Genomic DNA, 18,461 nt, shown 5'->3' on the forward strand with positions numbered 1-18,461 from the left:
GAACTTTTGTTTTCTCAGTCATTTCATCTTTTACCTGTTCTTTAAAAAAAAAAAAAAAAAAAAAGTTGCACAGCCAATCACCAGTGAAAAAGCTTTGGTATAGGGCTAGAAAAGGAGCATATATTTTATTTTATTTTTATATTAACCTTTCTGTATGCTCTGCATACTTTGTCAATTAACTTTACCTTTCATAATTCTGTTCCTTATTATGGCATAGAATTTAATATGTCTATATTTTAGAACATTTTATGACATATAAAAGTATTATTTAGTGTATACTTTTGTTATATAAGCTAAGTCAGAGGTAAATGGAGGCAAATTTGCATCATATAAAAATCACTTTACATAGAAATTTCGCATAGAAATAGAGCGATCTATTTACATAAATGCTACAGAATGGATCAATGAGAGCCTAAAAATAATGAAAAATAAATCTTACTTTATAGAGCAGTGACTTTGATAGATTACAAGTTCACTATGAATCAGCAGTCTAAAGAAGTCAATGCAATTCTAAATTGTATGACTAGAACCACATGAAAAATAAGACAGCAAAGGAGGAAGAAATACAGCTAACATGCTACCTACACTCTTCCAAACAAACCCTCAAAAATGTACTAGACTGAATCTGATTGGAAAATCTAAAAAAAACAAAACAAAAAAACCCCCATCATTTCCCCAGCCTATTACAGCACAAGAACACAGAGAGGTCTATGAACATTGGGAACATCCCATGTACAGCATTTCAGTGAAGGGTAAGAGAAGATGGCAGAGTCATAGTGGGACACAGCAGGCTTATGCAGAGTATGAAAACATGTACCAACTGGCAGCTCTGTCATTCACTATTAAGATCCCAGTCACAAATGCAGGATGGACCAAGAATGGGACCTGTTCCCAGGGCTGACATAAGGGGCTTTACTAGTATACACAAAGAAGAGTTATAAGTTTAGAAGCAAGCTACAGTGGTGTGGCCTTAGAGCAAAGCAGGGTCTCTGTTACAGTCTGAAGCTCTAGCATAGTATGATGCTTGAAAAATAACAACCAAGGCAAGAATACCAGATCCAAGGGAAGCCTGCACTTTTAACCTTCTACATGAGCAGAACAATCTACTGTTGATTAGACCTATACTGATTTTAAGAACTTAGTATTCAGAACATGGAGACTGTAATCACCTATTGACATGAATCATGAATCAAATAACTGGGGATACATAAAGCTTGCATGTTCCCATAATAAGCTTCTCCTTAAGCATTTAGAATAATATGATATTCAATACCCCAAGAAATTAGCAATAGGACTAGACCGAATTGTCTCTCTAGATATATAGAGTCCAATCCTACATCAGAAATCAGAAAGTACGATGAATAAATATACAATCAAAAAAAAAAAAATCCTTCCATGAAAAGCTATTATGGCTAAAGGGATGCTCTAAACACAATCCTAGAAAAAGAGAATGACTTTAAAACATCTAGAATCAAAGACTCAAAGAAAAGTATAGGTTAGTCACAAATTATTTTTATTTATTTATTTTATTATAGCTTTTTAATTACAAAACATATGCATGGGTAATTTTTCAACATTGACCCTTGCAAAGTCTTCTGTTCCAAATTTTCCCCTCCTCCCCTCCCACCTCCCCTAGATGGCAGGCATGTTAAATATGTTAAAATATATATTAAATCCAATATATGTATACATATTTATGCAGTTATCTTGCTGCATAAGAAAAATCAGATCTAGAAAAAAAGAAACCTGAGAAGGAAAACAAAAATGCAAGCAAACAATAACAAAAAGTGAAAATGCTATGTTGTGGTCCACATTCATTTCCCATAGTCCTCTCTCTGAGTATAGATGGTTCGCTTCACCACTGAACAAATGGAATTGGTTTGAATCATCTCAATGTTGAAGAGAACCATGTTCATCAGAATACATCCTCATACAGTATCATTGTTGAAGTGTATAATGATCTCCTGGTTCTGCTCATTTCACTCAGCATCAGTTCATGTAAATCTCTCTCCAGGCCTTTCTGAAATCATCCTGTTCGTCACTTCTTAAAGAACAATAATATCCCATAGCATTCATATATCATAACTTATTCAGCCATTCTCCAATTGATGGGCATCCACTCAGTTTCTAGTTTCTTGCCACTACACAAAGGGCTATCACAAACATTTTTGCACATATGGGTCTCTTTCCCTTCTTTAAGATCTCTTTGGGATATAAGCCCAGCAGTAACACTGCTGCACAGTTTGATAACTTTTTGACCATAGTTCCAAGTTACTCTCCAAAATGGCTGGATTCGTTTACAGTTCCACCAACAATGTTATCAGTGTCCCAGTTTTCCCACATCCCCTCCAACATTCAGCATTATCTTTTCCTGTCATCATAGCCAATCTGAGAGGTGTGTAGTGGTATATCAGAGTTATCTTAATTTGCATTTCTTTTGATTAATAATGACTTGGAGCATCTTTTCATATGGCTAGTAACAATTTCAATTTCTTCAACTGAATATTGTCTGTTCATATCCTTTGACCATTTATCAATTGGACAATGGCTTGATTTCTTATAAATTTGAGTTAATTCTCTATATATTTTAGAAATGAGGCCTTTATTAAACCTTTGAATATTCTTGTATTAGTTTTGTTTGTACAAAAACCTTTTAACTTAATATAATCAGAACTATCTATTTTGTGATCAATAATGATCTCTAGTTCTTCTTTGATCACAAATTTCTTCCTCCTCCACAGGTCAGAGGGGTAAACTATCCTATGTTCTTTTAATTTATTTGTAATATCATACTTTATGACTAGATCATGAACCCAATTAGCCATAAATTCACCAAAAATTCCTAGAAGAAATAGAGTAAGATTTAACAAAAAAAAAAAAAAAAAAAAAAAAAAAAAGTTTATACTTTAATTCTTTTAAATAAATGAGACTGGCAGAGGAAAAAACTAGAAAAGAAGTGAGAATTTTCCACAAAAATTGAAAAGGGATTAATAGCTTGGGAAAAGAATTACAAATCATGCCCAATCAACAAACTCTTTGAAAATTTGAATAAATCATGCTGAAACTCATAACATCATTAAAAAAAAAAATTAAAACAAAGTCAAAAGACTTAAAAAAAAAAAAAAAAAAAAAAGAATATATAGCATATCATAGAAAAAGAAAGTGACCTGGAAAATAGATGAAGAAAAAAAAGAGATTTCAAAATAATTAAGATTACTTAAAAGCTTGCAAGAAAGGAGATATATTTGAAGAAATCTTAAAAAGAAAACTGCCCAGATGGTCTGAATTTTAATTATGAAGTCACAATGACTCATTTTTTTTCCAGCCCAGGGTAGTTTGGGGAAGCAGCCAGAGAGATATGCAGATAGCAGAAATGGAATCTGGGAAGAAGTGGGCTGAGCAGAGCATTCTAGGATACAGCAACTTAACAATAAGCTAATAAGGAACACTAGAGCAGAAAGTACCAGAACAGGGAAAGATCCCAGGGGATCCATTAATTTGTTCTGGTTGCAATAATAGGTTAATATCCGATGATTCTTTCACTCAGAGAGCAAAGTAAAAGTGGAAATACACTCACCAGCTCCTGAAAGAAATCTCAAAATAAAAACTGCCAGGAGCATCATAGCTATAATCGAGAGTTACCAGGTAAAATAAAAAATATTGCAAGAAGTAAAAAAAAAAAAAAAAAAAAAAAAAAATTAAGTACAAAGGAGCCACAGTTAGAATCACAAAAAATTTAATAAACAATGCTATGAACAAATGGAGGGCTTAGAATAATCTATGCAACAAAAGTGAGAAAAGTCTTCTAGAGGAAAAATGAATTTTTTAAAGAAATAGAAAAATTCCCAACATTCTGGATGAAGAAAATCAGAGCTGAGTAGAATTGTTGAAGTTCAAATACAGGAGGCAAGAGAAGTATGAAATGACATATATGAGATTACAAGTAAGGGATTCAACTTGAATAACTGGTTATATTTTCATATGGGGCGATGATACTTGTGTCTCCTATAAATACTAAAATTATCAGGGCTCAGGTTTTGGTAATCTTAAAAGGAAAGAGTGGGAGAAAGGAACAAGAGTAGAGCATGTAAAAGAAGGTTTATTGTAGTGGCTCCCAAATTATATGTGATTCTGACTGTGGGTGAATTCTTTCTTCCAGCTGTTTGCAGTATTTTTATCTGACCTGGATGTTTTGCATTTTGACTATAATGTTCCTAGGAATTTTACTTTTGGAATTTCTTTTAGGAGGTAGCTAGTGGATTCTTTAAATTTGTACTTTGCCCTCTAGTCTAATGAACTGAAGCAGACTTCTTTTCAATGCTTTTTTTTTAAACTCAATTATATTTCAAATTCTCTCCCTCCCAACTTTTCTTATCCATCCATTGAGAAAACAAGAAAAATAAAATCCATGACAAATATATACCGGTAATTTCTTCTACTTTTCTCTGGCTTGTGTCACCCTGTATGTCTATCTAAATTATGTACTCATTTGAAGAATGTCTTGATATATAGTGTGAGGATGTATTGTTTTATTTTATGCCTAGTTTCAAACAAGCTGCTTCTAATTATCCTGGAAATTTTTCTCAAATAGTGAATTCTTGCCCATATTGGATCTTCGAGTTTATGAGATACTATGAGGTTATAGTCAGAATCACTCATGACTTGGTAGCCAACACAATAAAGGCACAGAAAGTTTGGAATATCATATTCCAGAAAGTTAAGTATGTATATCATGAATACTTGACCAGGAAAATTAGTCTAATCCTCCAGGAGAGAAAAATGGACCTTTTAGTTAAAAACAAACAAACAAACAAACAAACAAGCAAACAATAACAACAACAAAAAAAACAAAACCCAGAACATTCAAGTATTTACGTTGGAAAGACTATAACTACAGAAAAACTCTGAAACTCAAACACAGAAGTTATAAAAAGGTAAACATAAATGAATAATGATAATAGATGAAACAAGGATAAAGTATAAATACATACAAATATGATGATAAAGATCATATATGTGTCTTCTTTGAAACCTATTAGGTTTCATAGAAGGAGTCTAATGAAATAAAACTTGGGAGTGGTTCTATTATACCTTGATAAGCTAAAGAAAGAGGAAGAGAATAAGAAAGGAACATTAGGGAAAATGATCTCTCATAATCATATTACACAAGTAAATATTTATATAAATAAGAAAGAAGGGTTACAGGAAGCAAATATAATTTGAACTCTTGTCTGAACTGCTCAAAAGCAGGAAGAATACACATACACATATATGTATACACATACACATATTGTATATGAAAATCCATTTCATTCAACAGGAAAAAAGGAGAAAAAGCAGATAAGAAAGGAAAACTGGATGGAAAGTAAATTAAAAGAGAGACGTCCTAAGCAAAACAAATTTCTAACTAAGGGTATATAAAAAAAAATTTATAGTTATTTTTGAGATAATGAACAATGGGAATCTGAGGTAGTATCCATCAATGGGGGAATGGCTGAACAAATTATGGTATATAAAGATCATAGAATTGTGCTATAAGAAAGGATGATTGGGGTAGTTTCAAATAAATTTGGAAAAACATTATGAACTAATAAAGAGTGTAGTGAACAGAACCAAGAGAACAATTTAAGCAATGGTAAAAATAAATGACTTTGAAAGATTTAGAAACATTGATCAATGTAAGGAGCAGTCAAGATTTTAGAGGGATAAATGATAAGACGTTAAAGACTCAGAGTACAGAATGACTATACACCTGAAATAGAAGTTTTGTTTTTCTTTTGGTCTCACTTAAAGAGAAAATGGGGGGAGAGAAAAGGAAGAGCTTTGGTTACTGCAAAAAACCGAAGTCAATTTTTAAAAAAATATAATGTGTAGAATTAAGGAGTACTGATAGTCCTACTACTATGCATCCACCTGGACCATATTTAAAATTCATTGCTCAGTTGTAGGCAATATATTTTAAGAAAAACACTGATAAGCTAGAACTAATCATGAGTTTTGGACAGACAGAAAAGGGTTGAGGGAGTTGAGGTTTAGCATAGAAAAAAAGAAACTAATAAATACCTTGATTTTTCAGTGATTCTGTAATGCCTGACTCTTTGTGACCCTAGGGGTTTTCTTGGCAAAGATTCTGGAATGTTTTGTCATTTCCTTTTCCAATGGAGGTAGGTGCAGTAGTCCTCAAACTTTTTAAATAGGGGGCCAGTCACTGTCCCTCAGACTGTTGGAGGACCAGACTATAGTAAAAACAAAAACTCACACTCTGTCTCCGCCCCTCAGCCCATTTGCCACAACCAGGCAGACATAATAAACGTCCTCAGCAGGCTGTATCTGGCCCGAGGGCCATAGTTTGAGAATCCCAAACTAGCAAATAGAGTTTAAGTGACTTGACCACAATCACACAGCTAGTGATTATCTGGGGCCAGATTGGACTTCAGCATAATGAAGTGGAAAGGACATACCACACTTGTTTGTATTTTTTTTTTCTGTAGGCAGGGGCCTTGAGTTTAAATCCTACCTGAGATGTGTTTATGGCTACTCTATGCATCATGGTTGTCTTATCATGTTTTCTGATTCACATAATCTTGAAAGTCTGAAAAGGCCTCCTGAACATGTTTTCTTGAGTTGCCATATTTTCCAGAAACACTAAACCAAGTATATGCAGGAGCCCTGAATGAGTCAAGGATGGAGCCCTCCTCTCCCTGTTGAGCTTGACTGGGATTCTTGAGAGCTGAACTAGCTACAAGGCAGATACCAATCCGTCTGCACAAGACTAATTTGTATAGCTGGGACCCTTACAGATAAGCAGACCACCATCTCTTCATACTCTGGCACAGTGGTCCTCAAACTTTTTAAATAGGGGGCCAGTTCACTGCCCCTCAGACTGTTGGAGCGCCTCACACTCTGTCTCCGCCCCTCAGCCTAGTGCCGGAAGTGTGCTTTGCTAAAACGAGTTTAGTTAGAACTTCACTTCAGGTCTGATTTTGCCATAGGCGGGCCACAGAAAAGACCTCAGCAGGCTGCATCTGGCCAGCGGGTCATAGTTTGAGGACCTCTGCTCTGGCAGTTCCCAAGGGGAAATAATACTGCTTTTGCCACCTTACTTATGCTCCTCTTCCCCTACTCTGCCTTTCTCCCCTCCTTCAAGAGGGGAGAACTAATTCTTTTTCCCTTTCCTATTGCTCCTTTCTTCCTCCCATGCCACTCCCATTTGGGAGGGAATTGCCCTCCCCTCTTCCCATGAGACCTCCCTTTTTGTAACCCATAAATATTCAAGTTTCTGCCTGTGTTGTGGACCCCTTTGCACTTGAGGCATTTCACATATATGTTTATTTCTCTTGTAATAAATCCTGTTTTTACACTTGTCTTATAGAGTTGTGACTTTGGATTAACAAAAGGAAAATGCTTTACTAATCTTAAAGTATAATTACAGCATAGGAGATTGCTACACAATGCAGAAGTTAAAGTGATATTCTCTGAGGTCCCTTCCAGCTCTAAGATTTTGTAATTTTTTGATTCATACAAAAACACCACTATCAATCGACTCTATTTCTTACGTCTTTCTATTCTATAAAATATCTACTAAAAAAAATTCAATGTTTCCCATGCTTTCTATGTAATAAATTTACTAATCTCAAACTTCTCCACTTAAGCCCCATTGATATTTTTCTCCTGTCACTTTACTCTTCTTTTTATTTCCATTCACTTTGGTTAAGAACCTTGCTCTCCTTCATTTACCTCCTAAGAATCCAATCATAGCCTACGCTGAGCTTACTTCACAAGCACTAAAATTTCTCTTCTGGAAGTTCAAATCCTTTTTGAAACTGTGTGGTAACAATGGATCCTGACTGATTCTAAAGAAGATTAACAAGATGCTTTTATTCCACCCTAAGTTTTAAAAAAAATTCTTTCTTTGAAAAGCTCCTTAGAAAAAGAAGTTCCTTTAGATTCCTGAACAATCAAGTTTGAATATAAATTCCTCAAAGTACAATATATTATTAACATGTTTTGTGCAGTTTTAAGAGCTCTGATAAAAGAAAATAGTATATTTAGTCTTCATAGTTCTTGGTTACCACTATTAGGCCAGAAATAAAAATGAACAAAATGACAAAGAAATGAGGATGACAGACTTTTCTGTTAGTTGATCAATAAGATAGACATTTTTCTGCTCCACATGACCTCTCAAGCTTCTCCAAAACAGAAATTATATACCAAAGATGACGCAACTTCATTTATGTCCATGGTCTAGGATACCTGGAATTCAAAATTAAAAAAAACAAAAAACAAAACTGAACGGCTATGTATCTTCAGCTCCCTCAGTACCTTACCCCTAATACCTACCATGCTACCAGAAGCAAAGTTAAACTAGCTGACCCAAGGACCAGAACAAAAGCTTTACAAACAACCTAGCTCCATATCCCAGAAGCCCCCTTCTCTCTTTCCAGTGACATAGAAAAGATTTGAGTTCTAAGCTGTGAAAGTCAACTGGGACCTTAGGGGTCAGCAACTCAGCAGCATTCTGTGCCACAGAAAAATTTCTATAGGAAAAACTGAGCAAACAAGATCAGACTCTGGGGCTTGAAATGGAGCTCAGTCTCCCCCATCTACTCCATCCTCTTAATGCTTTGGAGTCCCAAATTATCAAATGACAAACAACCTACAATAGCACTAGAATGGTAGTACTCTGAATTATTGAGCCAGGGAACTAAGAAAGGCAAAAGAGGGTCCTCTAAGCCTAAGTGAAAAAGTCCAGCACCTAGCTGACCCCAGGTCTAGTTCCTCTAAAATAAGTAAAGGCAGAATCCCAGAATCCCAGAACCACGAATTGCCCAGGGTGGTAAGAGGCTAGAAGATACAGCCCCCCTAGGAAATTTGATTAGAGAAGAGTCAGTCAGAAGAAGAGCAGTAGAGAAAATAGTGGAGGAAAAGACTAAAAGATCCCATGAAGAAAATTGAAAGACCTTAAACATAAGCAGAAAAATCAGCAGGGAAAGAATTAACAGAAGAAGGAAATACAGCCTCCAGATATAAGTTTATGCATCTGTCCATAAATATTAGAGAACAAAGAAAAACTATCCAGCATTTGATAAGACAAAAGATCTTGTCGAATTTGAGGATATGGAAGCACAATACACTGTTTCAGAGTGTTTTAGGAGAGAAATGAGAATTATGAAAGCAGAATTTATGGTTTGCATAGCAAAAATAATGGGCAGAAAAGGAAAATTAGAATCTGCTATGGCAGGTCTCACCACAGGAACAAAATGGAAAAGAAAAATCAATTTGAAATGTGTATTAAAACATAAATGAAGAAGTATCTAGGAGAAGAGGTGCAAAATTAATTAGAAGAAAATATGCTCTATATCCAAGCAAAACATAATCATTGTGAAGACAGGACTCAGAGAAAATCTGAGGTTTTCCAAAAGAACATGACAAATTAAAAGAAATGTGAATAAATTCAAGAGTGATAATCAACAAGCTTTCACCTTTTCCATTCCCATAAAATGAAACTAATGTCAATACCTATCTTTGAGAGTACTTAAGTGATCAAAATGTTGTCGTTTTCTTAAGAAAAACAACAATAAAATATCACATGTGAATAATAAATTATGAATGTTTCTGTACTTACCTGAAAGAGCATCATAAAACTCTTCCTCACTCAGGATGCTGAGAGGTGGAGATCCTTTAACAAGAGACTGTTCTAATTCATGATGTTCTGTTGCCAGAGTCTCTAATGCTTCTGATAAGATTTTGTTTTTCTCTTGCTCCTGTTCTAATTTCAAATTCCTCACCTAGAAATAAAAATGTATATAAATAAAAATTAAGTTGAATATAACTACCCCTTATCATCTTTTGGTTCAATTCAATTATAGTAAGAGAAGTGAAATAACCATACTATATATTTATGGATGAAATGAGTGAAATTATTACACAAACTTTGGGTTCTCCTGGGTCCTTTTCTCACAGCAGTTCTGTCTACTAAAAACAGACTAAGAAATAAAAAAACTAAAATGCAGTTGCAAGCAATCAGTGCTGCATCAGCAAAATCTAGTAATTTATTGGTTCTGGAAGTTGAATAAAAAAACAGGGAATATCCCTCTTTTAAATGAATAAATAATGGAATAATCAACTTCTTCCCTATATACTGATTATATGTGTATGGAGTAAGACATTTCATTAAAAAGGTTTCAGCTTTAAAAAATCAATCAATCAATCAACTCCTTATACCAGAATTCTATTAATTAGCACATTATTTTTTCTAAAATTTTTTTTAGAAGAGATGGATATCAGTAGGAGAAGAGAAAGATATGTTTGGAAATGAAGGTGATACAAAAATAAAATGAAGCAACAACATTTTAAGAAATAAAAGTCTGAACAAATATTATTGTTCAGATTACATTTAATAAATTTATAATGTTAATGACAGACAAACAAGTTATTAATGAATACCATTGTAAATTAATCACTAATTGAAGTTATCCTTGCAGTATATCCTGCTTTGGTGAAACAAAAAAGATCAACCTCCAAATTCCACAGGACAGAACAGAGTAGGCATATAACCTTTTGTCATACAGTCACATAGTCATCTTGGAACAACCTCAGAAGACCAGGCCAAATTTCTAAGGATAAACATTTCTGAAATTTGGCTGGAATTCAATCAGCCTTGGGAAAATAGCAAGTCAGATGTCAGAAATTGGATTTGTCATAGTTAGATTCACCAGTGCCAGAATTCTAGGGATACTTTTAAAATCCATAATCCTTGGCAATCTCCTTTTGTTGGGTTTTAGCTGTTGTGGAACCAGCTCACAATTTTTGCTCTGTCCTGTAAATTTTCCCTATTGCTATTTTCTCAAATTACTGTCATTTGAATTGCTGTCCCTAGTTTATTTCACTCTGCAAATTGTATTTCACATTACCTTCTTTCTGCAGCATATAATGATGTCTTTTGAGAGTCCTTCACTGTTTCAGCCCAGAACCCTCTTCAACCTGTTCTTTTATTTATAAAGTGCCTTTCAATGCAATGGGGCATAGTACTCCTGAAACCTGTGTCACAGAATGCAGCTCCTCAAAAACTCCATAATGCAAATAAAAAAACTTTGTTTATTGAATAGCTAAGTTCACAACAGAGAACAAAATTAACCTTTTGCCATCTTGGGACTAGTTATGGTTCCTAAGGCATCTTACTGTTTATCATCATGGCAACTACTAGGCTGTCATTATTAGAGCTACAGGAACAAAAATAGTACAACAATAATCTACTAATCTACACTGACATCATGCAAAGCTGAAAAAGTCAGTGAAGTGTGTTTCCAGTGTTTGTAAATTTCCTGCATAATGGTAAAGTAAATTGAAAAATATTTTTCCCTCTGTAATCTGAGTATAATAACTATTATGGATCAAGAGTATTCTCTTAGTTTGGATAAAGTTAGACTTTAAAATAGTTGACCCTTTCCCCAAATAATCATTCATTCAAATGGACTATTTAAGAGCAATCTATTTTTCCCCTCAACAAGTAATGTGAAGTTTGGCACATAGCCCAAAATAACTCCTGCTCTCTTTGAATGGGAGGAAAAAATACCTGAGGACCCTTCATTACATTATTTTTGCATAGTAATCTACAAAGTTCCATGCAAAAGAAATTTGTATCCAATTACTCAAATATAAAGCAATATGGTCTCCACCCTGCCTCCATCATTTCTCCTTCAATTTTCAAAATATCAAAATATTAAGTCCTCAAAAGCCATGGTAAAAGGTAAGAAAGCAAGCTCTACCAACAAAAGTGTTTAAGAAATACTAGTATACTTATTTAGTACATAAATTCATATCAGTAGAACTCAGTGATAAATGGCAAAAAACCAATTCAAGTTCAACAAAGATATAAGCAAAAATATTAAAACAAGTCTAAATCAAAATTCTAGTTGTCTTTCAACGTTAAACAGCCATAAAATAAACAACTCTCCAATTCTGTGACATCTACATCTGTTCTCACTTTTTCTAAGAGTAGGAGTAAAAAGGGGGATAGGGAGTTTTTGTTTCTTATTTTATTTTTTCTTCTTTCAACTTATCTAAGGACACTTTAACAGCTTCAAAATAGTTTTCTGCAAAGAAGAAAGCTTCCTATTTAAGGATCAAAATTTCATCTCTGTGGCAAGGAACATATAATAGAAAAAATACTAGGAAAAGCTCTTTCATCCTTTTACATAAGTATATAAGTATACATTAATCTTTCCATTTAAAAACCACCACTATCTTCTTTTTCTCTCTTACTATTTGAATATTCTTAATACAATGCTTTTACATCAGTACTTACCTAACTTTTATATATACAGGATAATTTCTTAGTGTGGTGTAGTAAAAAGAACAATAGATTGAAAGTTAGGAAAGTAAAGTTCCAATTTTTGCTCTACCCTTCACTACCTACATGACTGAGCTGCTTAGGCCACTTCAGCTCACTAAACTGTAGTTTCCTCATGTGTAAAATGAAGGGACTGAATTAGATGACATCTTAAGAGTCCTTATATTTTATCATCCTATGATTTAACTTTGATATGATTGCCTTTATTTTAAGTTCCAGGATAACAGGATCTATCTATCTACTGATCTACCTAATCTATCTATCTAATCTACTAATTAAAAATGGCTTCTAGTACAGTGCAGTCATGGAACATAAGCTATTAATATCTGCTGACTAGAGTTTAATTGAATTTGTATAATGTCCTGCATATGTTAACCATTTAAAATATTAATGTAATTTTTAAAAAAATATCCTCTACCTATTATAGCTATGTGTCTCAATGTTCAATTTTTTTTTTAAAGTAACAAAAACATTTCCTCTTAAAAGTAATACTCATAAAGCTAGAGGATACTAATAATTTATTCTAAACTTGAAAATTTCCAAACAGTACCTTAATTTCATTTTAAAGTTCGTTTATTCAACAAGTATTTATTTACAATGTGTAAGATGTTGTATTAATGTGTGATAAGGCTGAAGAATTAGGTGGGGTAATCAAATTTTGGAAAGCTTTGAATTATCAGTGAAGTACCTTGTTTTTTATTCAGTAGGCAATGTGAAATTGCTGAAGTTTTTGATCTGGGAGAAGGCTCATGTAAGATGATCAAATGTGAAAGTTAAATCTGGCAGCAGTTACAGGTAGGAAAGGACTTTTTTAAACATCTCTTCACACAAAAGACAATTTATAAAAGTTCTAGAATTAAACTGCATTTTAGCTATGTACACTGTATAACATATAACTTATTATTTAATTATGTAAAGTTTTGAGATAAGGCAGATAGGTAAAGTACAATAAAATGAGAAAAAGTGAAAAATAATGAACAACTCCTTGCAAAGAAAAACTTTTAAGTGGGACACTGATACTCATTATTCACAGAACATAATGTCCAATTATCCAGTGTTTAAGATAGGTGAGATTCTGGACTTGTAGGTCAATCTTGTCTAGCTTTTTCGACTGACCTTATTTCTCTTAAATCCAGCAGCAATAGATTTCCTCATCTCTTCTTGGCTATTGAGTGCACAGCTGTACAAAATAACAATTACTTGAAATTGAAAATGGAGATACTATTCTGCCTCCTTAATAAGCAGGATTGATTTACACCCCATGGTTATATAAATGAAACAACATTCACAGTCAATGTTTATCCAGAAATATATACTTCTATATTTTCACATTAAATTATTTTACAAGTTATAAATGATGGGTATAGTCATTAGTTTAGAAAGTACAATCAAATCTTAGCTCTTAACATTGACTTTTTTCATAACCTTTCCATATATCCCAAATCTCCCTCCACTGTATAATTAAAAGATTAGACTATTTGAAACTCCATGGTTTCTGGACCAATTCAAGCTATATTGTAAGGTTAAAAAAAAAATTGAATTTTATTAAAACATACTTGATTTTGCTATAGAGATCATGTAGGGAGAGCCCTTGGCATATCATGGATTTAATGTTTTTAGAGACTGATTTCCAGCCACATAATAGTAAAGTTTCATCTTATGTTAATTTACTTTTGCAGATCAACAATAAACTTCCAAATATTCTTTCAATGAAAGAGTGTCATATTGATTATTCATATTTAATCTATGGTCTACTTTACAACCCTATGGTATGTATATTGGGGGCAGGAAGAAGGGTATAGATGTAGAAGAAGGGAAGGGGAATCCTGCAATATTAGAAAGAGGTTTTCTACCACAGCAATTACCTTAGTAATTTGGACCTTAAGGAAATGTAAAGCCTACATTAGTAAATAATGGTCCAAGGTATATTTTCTCATCTACAAAAGAAGGTCTGATATGAATAGACATATCCCTATTTTGTTCTTCCCTATAGATATAACAGTCCCTTAGAAATTATAAAGTAGCTTTGGCCTTGAACAACATAGAGAAAATATCTTAAAATCAGTGTTAAAAACTTTAATAGAATCAGAAATAGGACAAGTAGAGTAATTCATCAGTAAAGCTCCTTATTGAAACAGGCAAGTATTCATTCACTTAATTTATTCATATACTCAATTAATAAATTGAATTGTAAAGACAAATGATAAGCCACTTAAGCCTGTATTATAAAAAATATTTTAGGTTATCACCGATACCTAATTGTATTTGAGTATTACTGAATAGAAACAAGGCAAAAATCTAATGATAATTTAAATGCCAAGAAAAAAGATTAATCCTGGTTAAAGCAATAAATTCAGTCAAAAAACACAAATTACTTATTAGAATTCCAAAAGGACAGATTTCAGAACTTCAGCATTTATCAGTGAAAACTGAGTATGTAAAACAATTCAAAAAAAAATTTTTTTTTGAAGCAGGTAAAAAGGGATTCAATTGCTTGATCCCTTTTTGTAATATGGAAATATTTAAATTACTATATTTAATAGAAAATTAACTTTTCATTAAAATAAACAGGAAAAAATAGTCTAGAAAATTGGCCTTTTTCTTGTTGTAATAGGACAACATACATATTATTGTACCGATGCCAGTAGTGTGTGCCTGCCTCTTTGTGACCACTGACCATAGTATGCCAGATCCTTCCATCCTCTACTATCTCCCAAAGTCTGTCCAAGCTCACATTTGTTGCTGCCAACACAGTATCTATCTCATCCTTTGCCATCCCACTCCCCTCTTCCTTCAATCTTTCCAATCATCATAGTCTTTTTCAATAAATCCTGTCTTCTCATTATGTGGCAAAGAATTTAAGCTTTAGTATCTGATATGTGAATTAAAAAAGATGAGTTTCCCAGAAAACAAGACTAGCCCTCTATTCACTGCACCACCTAGCTATCTCCTTAACATAGTTATTTGCTGCTAAAGATAGATGCTTATGGAAGAACACAAGCAGCACATTTTTAGTCTTTCTGTGAAACAGTCTGTATGGAAGTCATTTTAATATTTTTATTTCTATTTAAGAAATGTTATCCTCCATATTTCAAATTAAATTATTTTGGTTAGGCTTGACTTTGATGACATTCACATTGTTTTTTCAATTACCAGGGATGCAGAAATCTTTGGCTTGTGTTACAAAAGCATGATGTAGTGCCAGATTATGAGATACAGAAAAGAATGCAGTATCATAGAGTTCATTTAAAGCTGACATAGTAGGTTGAAGGAACAAAAGTTATTTTTAATTATCATTTTCAAAAAGAAGGTGAAATTTACTCATGATTAATTTCTTCTTACACAATGTTAATATTACTATCAAACAGAATCGTTATTTTAAATTATATATCATACTACCATAATGGCTCTCCTAGGATATGGAAACATCAACAACTATCTATTGGACAGCTCCAACGGAGGTCTTAACTCAAATTCAGGATGTCTCAATCAAGTTTTATATGTTATTTTCTCCACTGTAAACTTTTTTCCCTTTCCCTCTTGAGAATGCTAAATTCCTTCCAGTTGTCAGATTAGGTTAGCAACCTCATTGTTCTTCTCTAATTTTCATTCTCTTGCTCTTAGTCTCAAATATAATCAATTGTCAAGTGTTATCAATTTGACCTCAGATTTCTTGGATCTAGGCAATTCTTCTATTTACATAACTACTCACACCTAGTTTAATCCTTTATTCCCTTTCACACCTGAACTGAATTATTTTCATAAATCCTGACTGGGCTACTTGCTTTTCTAGACTTTCTTCTTCAAATCATCCTTCTCTATAATCATTAGCTCTAAAATAATCTTCTAAAACAAAGGTCTGAAAATGTCACTCTCCTCAATAATCTCCCTATTATAGGCTAAGACATAATACAAACTTTAACTTCCTGAGTTTGACACTCACTGTCTGCCTCCTGTATAACTTTATGGATTTGTTTCACATTACTACCTTTAATAAATTCATCATCATAAAGACAATGTTGCTGCTCCCCAAACTTTTTATTTTATCTCCTATTTATGTCTTTGTACAAACTGTCTTCTGTGCTTGTAAAATTTTACTTCTGTCTCTTAGAATCCATTACTTCCTTCAAGGAAAGCTCCCATAGGAAGCTTTGCCTAATTCCCCTAACTGTTAACGTTCTCTCCCTCTTCACATCATTTTATACTTATATACACTTATAAATGTTCTACCCCTCCCCCCAGACAGAATATAAATTCCTGGAAGGCAGGAACTATTCATCATTTAGTCTTTTTTCTTTCTATGGCCAACAAGGACTTGTTGAATGAATGCTAGAAAGAGAATCAGTTTTAAAACAATGTAACTAATTTTAACATTTTATCCTAAAAGGAAATGCCTAAATATGAAAATAAGTAGTCCCTAAAACATCCAAAATAGTTGGCTACATTGTATGTCACATATCAGTGAGGCTTGAGAAAAACACATTTAAAGGCTAATTTGTTATTCCACTTTCAATTATTCTTTTTTCCCAAAAACAACTAACAGCTCTGTGACACCAGATGTGCAAAAAATAAAACTAAAAATCCATCATACTAAGACCTAAGTGGGTATTTTCAGTTAAGTTTTACACAATGCTTCTTTGTATATACAAATACCCCTAACACCAGAGTTTCTAAAGCAATTTGGCCAGGACAACTTGAGGATTTGAAATAAGTCAACAGAAGCCATAATTGTTGGGTTTGGAGTTAAATATCTCTTACAGGTTATTACATTAATAAGGTGCAGACAAAATAAACAAAGAGGAAATAAAACAGGAAAAAGAAGTGAGTTCTGAATTATTTATAATAATTGTGTAGGGGAAATCAGGAACATTTCTATTAGTATGGCATAATAAAAACGAAAAATGATTGAATTACAACAAATAAAAAGAGCATTGGAGTTGGAATCAAAAGACTTGAGTAGCAATACAGATTGCCAGTTACTACTATGTGACCTTGGTACCTTGTACATTAGCTTTTTCCTTATCTGTAACGAGTTGTCGTCTCTAGAAGCTGCCGGATCGCTCTCTGGGAATAGATCTGCTGTGTCTACTCAAATCTTTAAGACAGATTCTTCTTCCTGTAGTGAACCGTTGTCTCCAGGCAGTTGCTGTTAACTCTTGTCCTTAGAAGTGACTTCCCTTCCTGCAGAGAGCCCCGTCAAGCCAGATGTAATTCAGAGTCTTCCTCTTTCTCTGAGAGTCCTCTCTTTTATTCTCCCAGAGAATGGGCGTGGGATAATGCAAGGGCTTCTGGGAAGAACCACCCCAGCCAATGAGCTTGCCCCCTCTATCAAGTCAACCTGAGTTCTCACCTTGTAATTGTCCAGAAAACCTCAGTTCTCACTTAGTAATCCTAACATCTCCCCCTTTCTTTTGATTTAGAACATAGGACAGTCATGACCTTGAAACATAAATCCATCAATATGGGAAGTATTACAGATAATTACATAAATTACATAAGCACATAGTAACATAGTAACATAACACATGCTAGAAGTATATAACATAATCATAATCATAAATTGAAAATTTATAAATGTCCATAAGTCCATTGTCCATTATTCTCATCTTGTGTGAGGAAGTCCAATGATTCCTGCTGGTTTTTAAGTTCTTTAACAGTCTTCTTATTATCCATGCTCTTTCAGTGTCAGATGTTTCTTAGATCTTCTCCTTTATTTTGAGGTCTTTCTCTTTTTCTGTCTCTCTCTGATGGACAAGGCGAATATGACTTGTTGGCACCCATCTGATTCCTTCTCCTGCTGAAGAAATACAAGCAAACCCTCTCTCCCAGGCAGTTAACCTATCTAATTACCTTCTATTTACCACTTTCTAAATCTCTTCTCATCATCTGACAATTACATTGGAGTTGTTTGCACTGGACACAGCCCTGTTGGTTTAAAAGGCCTGTATTCTCCCCAAGTGTAATCCATTTTTGCAATCTGATTGCCTTTTGACTGACTTATCAGGTAATCCCTTTCTGCCATGTGATTGCTTCTCTGCTGATTGATTAAATCAGAGTCCTGGCCTTCTAAAGGCTCTTTAGGTGTAACATCAGCTGCCATCATGCCCCA

At 33.7% G+C, this 18,461-nt stretch overlaps 1 protein-coding gene across 18 annotated transcripts in view; it reads right to left on the reverse strand.

The window, feature by feature from the left end:
- Positions 1 to 18,461, reverse strand: part of OSBPL1A (oxysterol binding protein like 1A) — a 305,323-nt gene that overhangs the window by 93,267 nt on the left and 193,595 nt on the right. For all 18 annotated transcript variants that reach the window (XM_074276711.1, XM_074276727.1, XM_074276751.1 and 15 more), the window contains one exon: positions 9,626 to 9,788. In XM_074276711.1, coding sequence (XP_074132812.1) covers positions 9,626 to 9,788 — 163 coding nt within the window. The remainder of the gene's footprint in view (positions 1 to 9,625; positions 9,789 to 18,461) is intronic.

The sequence above is a fragment of the Sminthopsis crassicaudata genome, chromosome 1, assembly GCF_048593235.1.
Source record: "Sminthopsis crassicaudata isolate SCR6 chromosome 1, ASM4859323v1, whole genome shotgun sequence".
In the NCBI taxonomy this organism is placed as follows: domain Eukaryota; kingdom Metazoa; phylum Chordata; class Mammalia; order Dasyuromorphia; family Dasyuridae; genus Sminthopsis; species Sminthopsis crassicaudata.